At 36.4% G+C, this 15,557-nt stretch overlaps 1 protein-coding gene across 1 annotated transcript in view; it reads right to left on the reverse strand.

Annotated features, from left to right (window-relative positions):
* Positions 1-7,037: 7,037 nt before the first annotated feature.
* Positions 7,038-15,557, reverse strand: part of LOC132557020 (uncharacterized) — a 41,346-nt gene continuing 32,826 nt past the window's right edge. Inside the window, exons 14-17 of the mRNA XM_060221485.1 lie at positions 13,981-14,059; positions 13,698-13,782; positions 11,486-11,558; positions 7,038-9,330 (exon numbers count right to left, since the gene is read on the reverse strand). Of these exons, the coding sequence (XP_060077468.1) occupies positions 7,787-9,330; positions 11,486-11,558; positions 13,698-13,782; positions 13,981-14,059 (1,781 nt within the window). The 3' untranslated portion in view covers positions 7,038-7,786. The remainder of the gene's footprint in view (positions 9,331-11,485; positions 11,559-13,697; positions 13,783-13,980; positions 14,060-15,557) is intronic.

The following is a 15,557-nucleotide window of genomic DNA, read 5'->3' on the forward strand; positions in this document are numbered from 1 at the left end:
TCAAGTGACCATCATTCCTTGTATGGAAGAAAAGGGTTTGTTGACTAGGGTCAAGCTTGGGATTTTTTTTCATTAACTGGGCACACAATACTGTATCGATAATTTGTGTTGTATTGAACATCTCTTAAGAACATTACACAGTATTAAGTAGAAATGTGTAACGACGTTATATATTTTTTTCTTAATTATTGGTATTAAGATTACCAGTCGTGCAAGGATGTCCATGCTGTCTGTCCATCCGGCTGGTATCCGATCACTGCGACACCTGCAGGTCAGACGCTAAAAGTCTTCTGTGACCTGACTACCCCCCTGGGACCATGGATTGTAAGTAAGCACTGACTGTAAAGGTTGGACTGGCACACATTGTAATCGATACCGTGATGACATGGCATGATTACACTACCCAATGAGAGCATTGCGATAACCTACAATAAAAGTCTTCACAAGCGTTAAAGGCATTAGTGGGTGTAGTTTGTACACGGTTAAATACGGTTATAGTTTGTATATATTAAATACGGTCTCTGCCACTCAGCTGACGGAGCATACTATCTTGGCTTAAATAGTCGAACCGGTCGATTATCAAGTCGGAGACCCGGGTCCGATTCCTGGTCGTTGCAGACAACAGCAATGTATATTTTCCCTGTTCTTTCACATGATATTTTTCTTTGATTTGTCACAGTGTTTACCATTTGACTACGAACTGAAAATCTACAATGTTAAACCAAGAATGATAATGATTTCTGCTGAAGTATCATTGGTGAAGCGGTTTCAGTTTTGGTCTAAAGACTGATCTAGATTATTTTATAAGAAACACACAAGTGATTGGCACCTCCCAATACAAAGGAGGAGTGCCAGTTTGTGCCCTCTGGTGGCCATGACGAATACTTTTTATTTTTTGTCTATTAAAAACTTGAAGTCAGGCGGTAATGACATGACATTAATCTGAGGTCAGCTCAAGGCTGTTCAGTTGTTATAGGGGGGACGAAATTCCTTTGAAATTAATTTTTTTTTTTAATTTTGAATTATACAGTAGATCCAAAAATAAATTGACTGCATTAAAAGGCTGCTTCGTCCTTCTAGGACTCGCCATTGATGCTAAGGACCTGAAACCTGGATGACTGAAGAAATCGAAATAGAAAAATACATGTAGAGCTATAATAGTTGTCCGTTTAAGTTTCATTCCGTAATATTAACCAACCATTCTTACCAAACCGCACAAACAGAATATCCGAACATATCGCACAGTTGTGCGCTAGTTACGATACAGTGCGTGTATGCAGATTTTGGTGCGATGTGCGTTACCCCGACTGTATCCTGCATCTGTAGAGAAAGCAGCTATTCATTTGTGTGTCTTTTGTACCATCCTACCCTTTCTTTGCTTAAAGGTCATCAGCTCACGGTTCTCGGATATACCGTTTTGCGAGTAGAGATGGAGTCTTGGGGCGGATCCAATTGGTACATAGAATATGCCACGTTCAGCCTTGCCAACGAAACCGAGAATATCGAATCAAAGTTGCTGGATCCTCTGGAAACGTGTGTGAGTTTAGATATTAAATCGTCATGTAATATCGGAAATGCTTGATATATACAAGAAAATAGATGCAAATTATAGCAGGTATGGGGTAGTTCGCTTCAGAAGCCGACATCTTAAAATGGAAACTTAACACAGAATGTCATATATGAGCTATCATAATTGGTTAACATATCATTCATGGGGCAAAATGATCATATATCAGGACCCGGCAGATTGTCACGTGGTTACTAAATATAGGATTTTTCAGAAGGCGACCGTTTTTTAAGTCAAGGGTGTACGATTTAATACTATATTATCCTGGGTTGAGTCCATGATACGGAGATGTAAATCTAACTTTCAATAGTTCACATGTATGTACACCGCAGCGTCGGAGGTTGTGACCCTGTTGATACGGAGATCCAGTAACTTTTCAGTGGAGTATTTGACAAATTTACATGAGTTAAAATATAAGAATTTAGGTGCATTATCTTCGTGATAATGAGTTTCCGTACATTAGTGTTCAGATGACATCGAATCATAAATGATATAATCAGGTTGATATATATAACATATGACAGGCAGCTGAATGCCTAATCAGTCAGCATCACGGCTTACCGTGTATTGAATGAGTATGGAAGTTGACATAATTGAATGGGTTTTTTTAGGGGGGTGGGGGTGGGGGTATAGCTGTTGACACAGCTTATCATCATGTGTTTGATGTTGGAGTATGGCTGTTGACACAGATCATAATTGAATGGTGTTTTTTTAGGGGCTTATCATCATGTGTTTGATGTTGGAGTATGGCTGTTGACACAGCTTATCATCATGTTTTTGATGTTGGAGTACGGCTGTTGACACAGCTTATCATCATGTGTTTGATGTTGGAGTATGGCTGTTGACACAGCTTATCATCATGACACAGCTTATCATCATGTGTTTGATGTTGGAGTATGGCTGTTGACACAGCTTATCATCATGTGTTTGATGTTGGAGTATGGCTGTAGACACAGCTTATCATCATGTGTTTGATGTTGGAGTATGGCTGTAGACACAGCTTATCATCATGTTTTTGATGTTGGAGTATGGCTGTAGACACAGCTTATCATCATGTGTTTGATGTTGGAGTATGGCTGTAGACACAGCTTATCATGATGTGTTTGATGTTGGAGTATGGCTGTAGACACAGCTTATCATGATGTGTTTGATGTTGGAGTATGGCTTATGTCATAACTTCATCATGTGTTTGATGTTTGAGTATGGCTGTTGACATAACTTCATCATGTGTAACATGTCCACACATTTCGTCTTATGACTGTACTGTTTTGGTGTAATAGCTTATGAAATGCCATCGTCACGCTGATGAATTCCTACAAAACAATAATGATATGTGACACAAAGTACAAAGGAGACATTTCTAAATTGTACCCTCTCAATAACCGGGATATCAATGGTAGCTGGTTATTTTCGCGGGATGATATTTTCCCTATTTCGTGGTACATTAAATGATTGTGAAAATTTAGACCGTGAAGTAATGAAATACGTATGTTTGAGAAGTCCTTTTGCATCTCGAGTGCAAAATTTCAATTCGTTGAAATATAATTCAAACGTTTTTGAAGAAAATCGCGATAATTTTGAACCATGAAAATCACCAACTGTACAGTATCTCAGTAAGAAAGCCACGATGTATCGATAGGTGTCTCGGAACCATCCAGGTATCTCTGTCATTAGGTTTGATGACTAACAAAAAACATTTTGTGGTGTTTTCAGATGACGCTCTTCGGTACCACAACGGACAAGAGTTCACAACCTTTGACTCAGACAACGACATGTGGAGTGGTACCAACTGGGCTATTAATTGTGTAGGAGCCTGGTGGTATAACGTATGTGTTGACTCAAACCTGAACGGCCCTTACAAGGAAGACCAGGTGGCTGATATCTATAACTCCATGTCGTGGTTCAAGGTCTTCAAGGGAGGAAACACGTTCCAATGAAAAAGGCACGGATGATGCTGAAGAAACCTTAGATCACAAAAGCAATGAAAAGGAAAAAACTGATTTCCTATGATGAAACATCGTTATTCATTTTATAGTTCCTTCATTTTAAAGATAGCTCTGATGTTTTGTTTCGTATCATGATGTTTGTGGTATCCATGATATTCTACTACATGTGTAACTTCTCATGGGAATATTTTTTGCTGATGTAATTGATGATAACTGATTACTGATTTACCACGTGAATGTAATTCTAATCTCCAGGATATTTGACTAAATGAGTAATTTTACGGACACGTCCTACTATATTTGAAACTGAAATGATATTCTACTTTCATATGTAAGTAATGCCGTGATATACGACTTCCTGCGTAATTTCGGCGAGACTGTTATTTCCGTGGTATTTTGAAGTCTTCGTGGTATATGACTGTTTCTAATTAACCCGTAGTTGTTGGTTTCAATGTTTGGGATTTTGAAAATATTTTACCTCGTTGTGATCAATTTCGCTGAAAATGTTCGTAATAGTAATTGATATTTGCCCATATTTGCTGTCGTTGTGATTAATGGTATTAAACCTGATAGTAAATATGTTTAGAATTTGCTGAAGTTATATGACGTGATCCATTTCGCAGATACTGTTTGTAAATATGATTAGAATTTGCTCTTATTTGTCGTTGTGATTAATTCAGTGGACTCTCTATATAAATGTTATTGAAATTCCTTCCCATTTAATGTCTTTGTGATTTGTTTACTTGTATTTGATGCGTGGTGACTTATTTCACAGACAATTGTTGTTACGATTTGCTGTTCCATGTGATTCAAGCAGACACTGCCTATATCTACTTGTATGTTCCACCTGGTTCAAGCAAAGACTACCTATACCAACTTGTATGTTCCACGTGGTTCAAGCGCAGACTGCCTATATCAACTTGTATGTTCCACCTGGTTCAAGCGCAGACTGTCTTTACCAACTAGTATGTTCCACCTGGTTCAAGCGCAGACTGCCTATATCAACTTGTATATTACACCTGGTTCAAGCGCAGACTGCCTATATCGACTTGTATTTTCCACCTGGTTCAAGCGCAGACTGACTTTACCAACTTGTATGTTCCACCTGGTTCAAGCGCAGACTGCCTATATCAACTTGTATATTACACCTGGTTCAAGCGCAGACAGCCTATATCGACTTCTATTTTCCACCTGGTTCAAGCGCAGACTGCCTATATCAACTTGTATATTACACCTGGTTCAAGCGCAGACTGCCTTTATCAACTTGTATGTTCCACCTGGTTCAAGCGCAGACTGCCTATATCGACTTCTATTTTCCACCTGGTTCAAGCGCAGACTGCCTATATCAACTTGTATGTTCCACCTGGTTCAAGCGCAGACTGCCTTTACCAACTTGTATGTTCCACCTGGTTCAAGCAAAGACTACCTATATCGACTTCTATTTTCCACCTGGTTCAAGCGCAGACTGCCTATATCGACTCGTATTTTCCACCTGGTTCAAGCGCAGACTGCCAATATCGACTTGTATGTTCCACCTGGTTCAAGCGCAGACTGCCTATATCGACTTGTATGTTCCACCTGGTTCAAGCGCAGACTGCCAATATCGACTTGTATGTTCCACCTGGTTCAAGCGCAGACTGCCAATATCGACTTGTATGTTCCACCTGGTTCAAGCGCAGACTGCCAATATCGACTTGTATGTTCCACCTGGTTCAAGCGCAGACTGCCAATATCGACTTGTATGTTCCACCTGGTTCAAGCATAGACTGCCAATATCGACTTGTATGTTCCACCTGGTTCAAGCGCAGACTGCCAATATCGACTTGTATGTTCCACCTGGTTCAAGCGCAGACTGCCAATATCGACTTGTATGTTCCACCTGGTTCAAGCGCAGACTGCCAATATCGACTTGTATGTTCCACCTGGTTCAAGCGCAGACTGCCTATATCAACTTGTATGTTCCACCTGGTTCAAGCAGAGACTGCCTATATCAACTTGTATGTTCCACCTGGTTCAAGCAGAGACTGCCTATATCAACTTGTATGTTCCACCTGGTTCAAGCGCAGACTGCCTATATCAGCTTGTATGTTTCTCTTTTTTTCAAGCGGAAAAACAGAATAAACTTGAATTTTCCGTCTGGTTCAAGCAAAGCAGATTTAGGTCATCAGAAGGGTCAGGATGACTTATAGCCATCGTGTTTCGTCAGGCGCCGTCCGCCGTGCGTGAACTTTCAGTTCAAATGACTTCTTCCAAAAAAACAAAAGGCCCAGGGCGCTGATGTTAGGCCCGTAGCATGTTTGGAAATGACTGAACTTGACCCATTTTCAAGGTCACAGAGGACCAATATGTGAACATCTTTAAATGACTCCTTCTCAATAACAAAAAAGTGCTGAGTATCAGTTTACCAATTCTGTTCATGTGATTGACATTTTTTCTTTTTCAAAGGTCACAGTGGTCAAATGTGTTCCAATTTTCAAACAACGTCTTCTTCAGAACAAAAATGCTCAGGTTGTAAATATTGGTTGTCTAATATAAGTGGATGAAGGGCTACCAATTTGTTTAAATAATTGGCCTTGAACTATATTCAAGATCTGTTGGGTTAAGTATGTTGCGATCTTAAAATCCGAACAAGCATTACGTCCGGAATAATGGCATTGTTGCAGTATCATGTATAAAGAATATGATTTCAAGTTGCAGAAAATGTTTTTAATGAAAAAAAAACAAATGTCTTCTTTGTAAACTGTAGAGTAGTTGAGCAATCTATTTTAGGCCTATCTGACCTCTTTCATACTTATGTCTTTATAGCCAGATAACCCGTGGGCCTCTTGTTAAATATATCAAATGAGACATCCTTGGAAGAATAAATAGACTATCTCTTGTTTTATCCATGTGTGACGTTAATTTGATATTACTGACAAATGCGACTGTCAAAAGGATTCGATTTCAAAATATAATACCAGTGTCATGAAACTCATATATATTTTCTATCCTGCTTCCGGCACTTATTCCTAGATAGTATATCACTTTTATTTCGTTTTATTTAAACTCAGATAGTAGTAGTTGTTTCGACTTGTTTCGGTAACATCTGAACTCCAGGTTCTTTCTCTCACATTACCACGTGACATTACTTACTCCCACTGACCAAGGTTGTCGTCGATGGAGCAGAAGACGCTTATCTATCCGGAACACCTGGTCTTATTAGCCTCTACTTTTTTCAGGAATCTCCATGTAAATATGTCTTTGATTCATACTTTCCCTAGTTTTATTGAATTTGAGTTCGGATTATGATTATGTTGACATGTTGGTATTTTCTTGTTTTTTTGTTTTGTTTTTGTTTATTTCCTGTTTTGTTTTTGTTTGTTTTGTTTTGGTGCCTCATTGCCTCGTTCGTTTCAATTTGAATGCTATTTCAAGAACTGAAATATCAATTATATTGCGTCAGATTTTGAAGTTTGTCAAATCATATTATAAGAAACGCAAAAATTTGAAAAAAAATCTTTTAAAAAAATATATTCGTTCAGAAATTACTGTCACACCAGATCTATATATATATTACATCAAAGCACAGCTCAGGAGACTGTATCAGTCCATACTAGCAATGGAGTGCTATTGGGTAAATCAGATTCTAGCAAACATAGATCATTGGCAGGTCTTGGTATTATCCTTATCTGAATTTTACTGTTTTATTATTCCAGGCACCACCTATACGTAGTAGCCCTCATTTGAACAGGATTTTGAATATTTGATCTAACATATGTGACTAAATCAAGAATTGGGAAACATCCGTGACAAATACAGTGTTAATGTACAGGAGTATATCTCTGATTATAAAATTATAAAATTCCATAACTTGAAAAACAAAAGCAAAAAAAATCTGTAGTGACTGAGTTGATTATAAGCTAAGTGATATTTTTCAAAACTATGCATTTGAAGCTTGCACAAAACTTTTGTCCACAACAAAATTGTCATTGAAGCAAATATTAATATCGTAACATCATCTATGGCTGATCTGTAGGCCTCTATAACTTTCCTGCCAAGAACTTAAGCAAATGCGGACGGACGGAAAAAATAATGAAATTATTACAAATTATACTTAAATACCAATAAAAAAAGTATGGCTTTCATATCACGTCTTTTGGTAAAGGGACGTCACATCCATTCTGTTACTCATCAAGTGTGGATAACTTTTCCACAATAATAACATTGTTTCACTGACTCATTCCGCACCATTTCTGTAGTAGAAAAAAACTGATATATTAAAATGCATTATCATTTAACATATTCTAGCCACGTATTGTCCTCTCTTTATCGTCCTTTCACTTTCACTTTCAGTTTCACCTTGTATTTTCTTATTCGATTCAAAACGTTTATCGGAATTGGAAGTGACACACCTTTCCCGTTCTTCATTGAAGTTACGACGGGAACCGGAATGATCTTTGTGTGAGCCTCGACATGAACCAGAATTGTCTTTGTCTGGGCCATAACGTGTACCAGAATAATCTTTGAGAGGTTCATGGCATAACCCGGAAGTGTCTTTTTCTGGGCCATGACGTGTAATTGAATGGCCTTTGTGAGGGTCACGGCATGACCCGGAAGTGTCTTTTTCTGGGCCATGACGTGTAATTGAATGGCCTTTGAGAGGGTCACGGCATGACCCGGAAGTGTCTTTTTCTGGGCCATGACGTGTAATTGAATGGCCTTTGTGAGGGTCACGGCATGAACCGGAAGTGTCTTTATCTGTGTCATGACACGTGCTAAAATTTTTACATTCGTCAGAACATGTACTAGAATTATGCTCGCGTTGATCACAACATGCACCGTCGTCGTCCTGATGTTGATCAAATGTTCCGGAATGTCCCCAGCGCTGTTGACATGTAGTCGTCGGCTGAAATTTATCTGAGTTACTATTTTCTATAACAGGTTTATATATTCGTGAGTCAGACTCTGTAACTGGGATATCTAAATAGTGCTCACATAGTGGAGAGATTGCCTCATTGGGAGGTTTAGAACATGTTGTATCAGTCCCAACATCTCCATACTTATACACTAAGCTATGTCCATCCTCAGACTCATCAACTAAGCATGGATTTCTCGAAGAACCATCTAGACACGATATCTCCAAAGACATGGTGTATGATTTGTTAGGAACTCTCAGCAAATGTCTTTCATTTTGATTATCTCCGTTTGAAAATATAAGCGAATATCTATTCGTTACATCATAGCTAGATTGACTCGACCTTTCTAGAGGATCATCACATCCACCTTCCCACAGCGGCACGTTTACCTCTTGTAGAAAACCATTGCTATCGGAAGTACTGTAGTCACTATCTAGTAGCAATGGTGTAATTCCCTTGTCTAGTTGTGGGCGATAATTGTGACCAGAGTACGTCTTTATCACTCCAGAATCATTATCAATTAGCAAAGGTGTCAGGCTGAAATCATCACTGTCCATGACTTTAATATGGCCGCTATTATCATTGTCTGGTATTCTCGTACTGCCTATATCATCGGCTATCTTGTCCCAAACCGCTCCATCATCCACATACCCGTCATCCTGATTACCACTAACACACAGGCTACTGTAGCTACTTGTCGTGTCGTTCGTCTTGTTATCAGTGCGACAGTAATCAGACAGGTCTGAACCACGTTTCTTGTCTAAATTTTTAAGCATGCTACAAGGTATTCCTGCTTGATCAGAGGTAGTGGTTTGGTCAGAATCTGCCTTGACCATAGCTGTGCTTTCCTGGTCACCAAGCTTTGTCTCATTGTCATTACTTCTCATATATTCTAACCGAGCTGGCTGTTTGCTGCTCTGACCTGTAATTAAAAAAATAGCATCAAGATCAACCTCTTTTTATTTATTTTCCTAACTGTAAGATAATCAGAAACCTATCGGACTGATACGATGGTATTTGTATGCGGAGGGAACAGTAGTATTATCGGATTTCTCAAAAAAGGTTATGAAAAATAAAACAAACTATTCAGTCCTCTGTCCTAAGAGTGTAGATGCACTGTTTAGACAAACATACATAATGTCAGTTTCTTCACCCAAGGATACTTCGGATCAAATTTGGACAAAATTTAGACAAAATAGTCGTTTCCTTCGTAATCAGTTTGAAAATATTCAAATAGTGGCATGTTTGTGCATGCATGCAGGTGGCGGGTTTTAAAATCACAAAGTTCAGACCATGGTAGTAAGTGATGAAAAAATTAAGGCACATCACGATAAAATCGTAGTCAATGTATTATTGAAGAATTATTGTTCTAACACAAGTCATTTGCTATGTTGTACTGGAGGCTTGATATAGCAATATAAAGGGCAGTTAATGCTACTGATATATTGATCAGAAATGCCTATCAATATAGCATACAACCTTTATATCAATTCAACGGTATGTCAAAGGTCAATATATAGGTCACCAAAGATAATTAGAATAGGTCAATATCAAGGTCATTACTTAAAATTCAAAGGTCACCAAAGCGCACAAGTTAAATAAATTATCAATATAAATCAATATGGCATACGTTTGCATAAAAATGATAAGCTATTCCAATGAAAAAGACAACGGTCATCAAAGGCCACCGGTGAAATAAACCATCAATATCAGTCAACATGGCATACTTTTCATGAGCATGTCATCAAAAGACACAAGTCAGAAAGTTATCAATATTAACAAATATGGTATAATTTTCGCTCTTATATCTTATAGCGATGTCATTTTTTTCAAAGGTTAATAAAATGGTCACTTAAGGTCAAAGGTCAACTAAATCGTCAATTCAATTGTTATCTTATACTTTTAATATTGATTGGGGTTTTTTTTTTTTTTTTTTTTTTTTTTTTTTTTAATAATTTCAACAGAACATTTAAAAAAAATTGCTCTACTTTAACTATTCGACCTATGGGGCGAAACCTACATTTTCTACAGAATTGGTGCCCTGCAACCAAGCATGATTCGGACAAAAAATGGACAGAATTAAGGCTTACCTACTAAACGATTTTTTTCACAATTTTCCTTATTTTCCCTATTTGGCCCTGCCTCGACAATCCTCGTGGGCCGAAAGGGACTTTAATTCCCTACATCCAAGGATGCTTCAAACCATAATGAGGCAGAATCAATGCATCCTTACAGAAGAAGAACTCATTTAAAGGGTTTCTCAAATCATTGTATAGGGCCAAGCCCCGCCCCAGGGATCGGTAACCACCATGTAACACAAAAAAATCCTCTTCACCCAAGTATACATTAGACCAGAAGGAATTTGCTCTACTTTACCCTACTGACCTCTCTCATTCCGTCCATCCCGCCCTTTGGGGCCGAGATCCAGAATTAAAACAAAGTTGGGTCCCCTCACCCAAGAATGCTTCAGACCAAATTTGGACCAACATACAGGTATTCCTTCAGAAGAAAAATATCAAATATTCAGGTCTCTTTCCCTTAATTAGCCCCGACCCTCCCGCACCCACATGGGGTCGAGACCCATCCTCTATACAAAACTGATTCTTCATCATCCAAGAATGCTTCAGACCAAATTTGGGCAAAATACAGACATCGCCACAGGAGGAACGAATATGCTCCAAATCCCCTATTGGATCAACCCCCCCCCCCCCCCCAAAAAAAAAAAAAAAATAAAAATAAAAAAAAAAACTGCAAAGTTGATGACCAGTAGTAGGATTTGAAGGGAATGTTGCCGGATGGACGGACGCAGTGGTGTATGTCAAAAGCTCACTTGGCCCATATAAAGCAATTATGATGTTTCTTTTCATTGTCGATGTTTACTGGTGATAGTTACGCTATCATCTACAGGAAATTTTATAAAACTTTTTTTTTTATGTTTACCGGTGATAACAGTGCTGTCAACTACATACTTTTTTTTTATATATTTTTAGATGTTTCCACTTTTGAAGTTTGTTTACCAAGTATATTTAGCATGTATAAAAAGTACACCTGATTGACGCGGATGTACAATTTTTTACCTTTCTCTCCTTCACGTGTAATGGTTATTTCCCCAGTAGAATAAATTCCGCTATCTGCGAAGGATTCAGTGCGCTGTTATAAATAAAGGTAAGTGGAAAATATAATAAATGTTTCTTATCGATAAATAAAAAAAAACAATAATCACTACAAATGATTGTACAATACCATCCTATGTATGATGAACCAGGAGACTTTTTATAAAATCATCTTCTTCATCAACGCCATTCTTAAAGCCTCAATATACGTAACATTCACCAAAAATTCAGTGTAGAATCACACACAATTATTGGTATATTCTCTAAGATGTAGTTAAAATTAAGTTATTCAAACAATAGTTACCATGACTTTGTGCATAAAGTATTGATATATGAGCAGTTGAAACTCGCTATTTGTAAACACACCTCCAGTTAAAAAAATGCCGCCATCGATATTACGATTGTTGCCGAACCACGTCGGAAAGTTCATGGCCTGATCTCGCGAGAGTTGAGGTTTCTACTTAAAGAGGAAGCACATGCAGATATGTCTACGGTAAGTTTTTGTTTACAAACATTGTTTGCGATGACTTGAGGTATTCCTGTGATAAACATTCAGTATTTGGGAAATTATTAGAAGGAATAATTAGTTCAGAAACGATACGACGCACAATTATAACGTAAGAATTCAGAATTGGCCTGATGTATGATTGGAAAAAAAGGAAGCGACTGGTGAACGTCTGTACTGTGTCTGCCATGTTTACACACGCGGAATATGCGCATGCGCAATGTCATCGCTACGAGCGGTAATGTATGAATTATTGTGGGTCCTACATTGTTTATTTTCCGATTTTTTAAATTTTTATTTAAATTGAAAACTGTCAGTTTTATTTTCTTTAACTAAAGTAAAGTATCTGTTTTGATACATATAATACGGGGAAAATAAGATAAAGTTTGTTTTTTATTGTGATTTTTACGTATATTGGGGCTTTAAGCTTGAACTGACTTTGTGATTGTAACTTTTCATCATTGCAGAAAGATCTATCGTATTATTTCTTTATTACAGAAAGATATATCGTAACATTTCATTGTTATAGAAAGATATATCGTAACATTTCATTGTTATAGAAAGATATATCGTAACATTTCAATGTTATAGAAAGATATATCGTAACATTTCATTGTTATAGAAAGATATATCGTAACATTTCATTGTTATAGAAAGATATATCGTATTATTTCTTTATTACAGAAAGATATTTCGTAACATTTCATTGTTATAGAAAGATATATCGTATTATTTCTTTATTACAGAAAGATATTTCGTAACATTTCATTGTTATAGAAAGATATATCGTAACATTTCATTGTTATAGAAAGATATATCGTAACATTTCATTATTATAGAAAGATATATCGTATTATTTCTTTATTACAGAAAGATATTTCGTAACATTTCATTGTTATAGAAAGATATATCGTAACATTTCATTGTTATAGAAAGATATATCGTAACATTTCATTATCATAGAAAGATATATCGTAACATTTCATTGTTATAGAAAGATATATCGTATTATTTCTTTATTACAGAAAGATATTTCGTAACATTTCATTGTTATAGAAAGATATATCGTATTATTTCTTTATTACAGAAAGATATTTCGTAACATTTCATTATTATAGAAAGATATATCGTATTATTTCTTTATTACAGAAAGATATTTCGTAACATTTCATTGTTATAGAAAGATATATCGTATTATTTCTTTATTACAGAAAGATATTTCGTAACATTTCATTGTTATAGAAAGATATATCGTAACATTTCATTGTTATAGAAAGATATATCGTAACATTTCATTGTTATAGAAAGATATATCGTAACATTTCATTATCATAGAAAGATATATCGTAACATTTCATTATTATAGAAAGATATATCGTATATTCCTTTATTTTAGAAAGATAGAAAAAATATTTCTTTATTTGAGAGCACTTTCTTATGTTCTTTTGATTCTTATTCTACTCATCGATATGACGTATAAATATATTCTTTACATGTCCGACTTACCTTTGCTATTATACCGATGTGTCGTAACACATTTCGTTTTTATTGATCGTTAAACATTGACCGCACCTGTATCACAGTTATTATCAAATAGTTTATAACGAAACAAACACAGTTATTATCAAGTGTGTGTTATAAAAAAGCATACACAGTTTGTAAATACATTACCAATTTCGTTCTCTCCTCCGTAACTTTGTCGATAGACGGGATATCAATATGGGTGTCAATAGCCTTATACTTCCGCCAACAATACCTGAAATTATTCAAATAGTTAAATATCAAAGTTACCATTTTAAACATAAAATTTCATTTTATCAAATTTATTGTTGTCAAACAAATCCTTTCATACTTACGTATATCCTAAGACTTTAGGATTTTAGGACACAAATATGATTTATTATAATTTTTACTTTAAATTCGTTAAAACATAACTTAAATATTGAAAACATACCATATGACTGCAATAGCAACTGTTAAACAAACTAGGGCTGTAAACACGCCGATGAGTATAAAACTGCTATCACTGCCATCTGAAAACACATGAGTTGATAATTGTCAGTTTGATCTTAATCATAATATATCATAAATCTAGTTGAAAATAAATATATTTGTTTAATAATGCCCATTTATGTCTTGATTATGACGCCAGTTTTCAAATTATAAAAATTTGAAAATAAATAAGTTAAATATTAAGGTTTAGTGTGCTTGTAGTCAAAGGTCAACTGGATATTGTCGTCCTCACACAAGTGCATATTTATTTAAAGGCCTGAGAGCATGGGTCGGTGAAAAAGAACAATCATTTCAGCAATAGTCCCTCAGCAGATCAGTGAATTAAAAGATAAACTCTAATTTGGACGACTGAATTACGAAGCGAGATTATCAGTGCTGAAGAGAAAGATTGTATGATGAACAGCGTGTTGAATCTGAAGACTGCGATGCCGAAAATTGAATTCCTTAATGGCGAGGTGTTTACCAAGCCAACTAATGTGTTTCGAGTGTTCGACTCCTCAGAAAGAATCATTAAGAATTGCGAGGGTATGGTGGGCATTATAAATAAGTCTACAAGAAAGACTAAATCCATGTTGCGTTTCTTGTCAGTCTTTTGATAAAATAATGAAAAAAGTCGACGAAATTTCACTTATAAGAGGCGCTATTACAGGTAGCAATACCTCGTCTAGTGGAGACACCAGAGGGTAATCCCAGTTTCAAGGTGATTAAAATGGATCGTACTCCAGGAGAAGTGCTTTATTTAACAACTTTACAAATTATGTCTTTTATCAATAAAAGACAGGGGGGATAATTCAAACCAAGAAAAAATTATAGATAGTAAAGTCTTTTAAGGCCCTTTAGAACTCCAGAAGCGTTGTTGAATTTCATACAGGGACGTGTTTAATCGGATTTTGTCGAAAGTTGATTACAAACCTTCCTGTTTACTTCCCATCTCCATGGCAACAAAATAGAAAGAAACAGAAATACAGGCATTTAACAACCTATCTGTGGATGTAAATAAGTTTATCTTACCAGGTTTAGGTAGCACTATTTATGGGCAGTGGTCATTCATGTGGAACACTCTTTCAGGATTAGACTTCCTCACTAACTGTGATAACTTTGTATCGGTTCTATTATTAGTACAGACAATGATGATTGTAACGCATGGATATAGGTTCCACAAGACTGCGCTCGTAAAGTCAAGCATTATATGAACCGGAAAATCAAAATAAGAAAACCTTACCATTTGTGATTTAGCTAGTCCGTTTGTCCAATGCTTTCTTACCAGCAAAAGTATTGCTCTGGAATTTGTACACACAACCAAGGAGTCGGTATGAAACTATTACTGTAAATCCTTCTTCTAGCCATGAAATATTGCAATGAAAGCAAGAGTTCTTATAGAGACGGAACTCTTTTGCCACATATACTTCAGTAAGCCAGTTCATCTCATATCCGACAATATCAGCTGTATCACTTATATAAACTTCAAAGGTGAACCAATCCTCGAGTTATATGGGCTGTTGTAGTAGATATTCAAAT

The sequence above is a fragment of the Ylistrum balloti genome, unplaced genomic scaffold (assembly GCF_031769215.1).
Source record: "Ylistrum balloti isolate Yb309-2 unplaced genomic scaffold, AGI_CSIRO_Ybal_v1 Utg369652, whole genome shotgun sequence".
Lineage (NCBI taxonomy): Eukaryota > Metazoa > Mollusca > Bivalvia > Pectinida > Pectinidae > Ylistrum > Ylistrum balloti.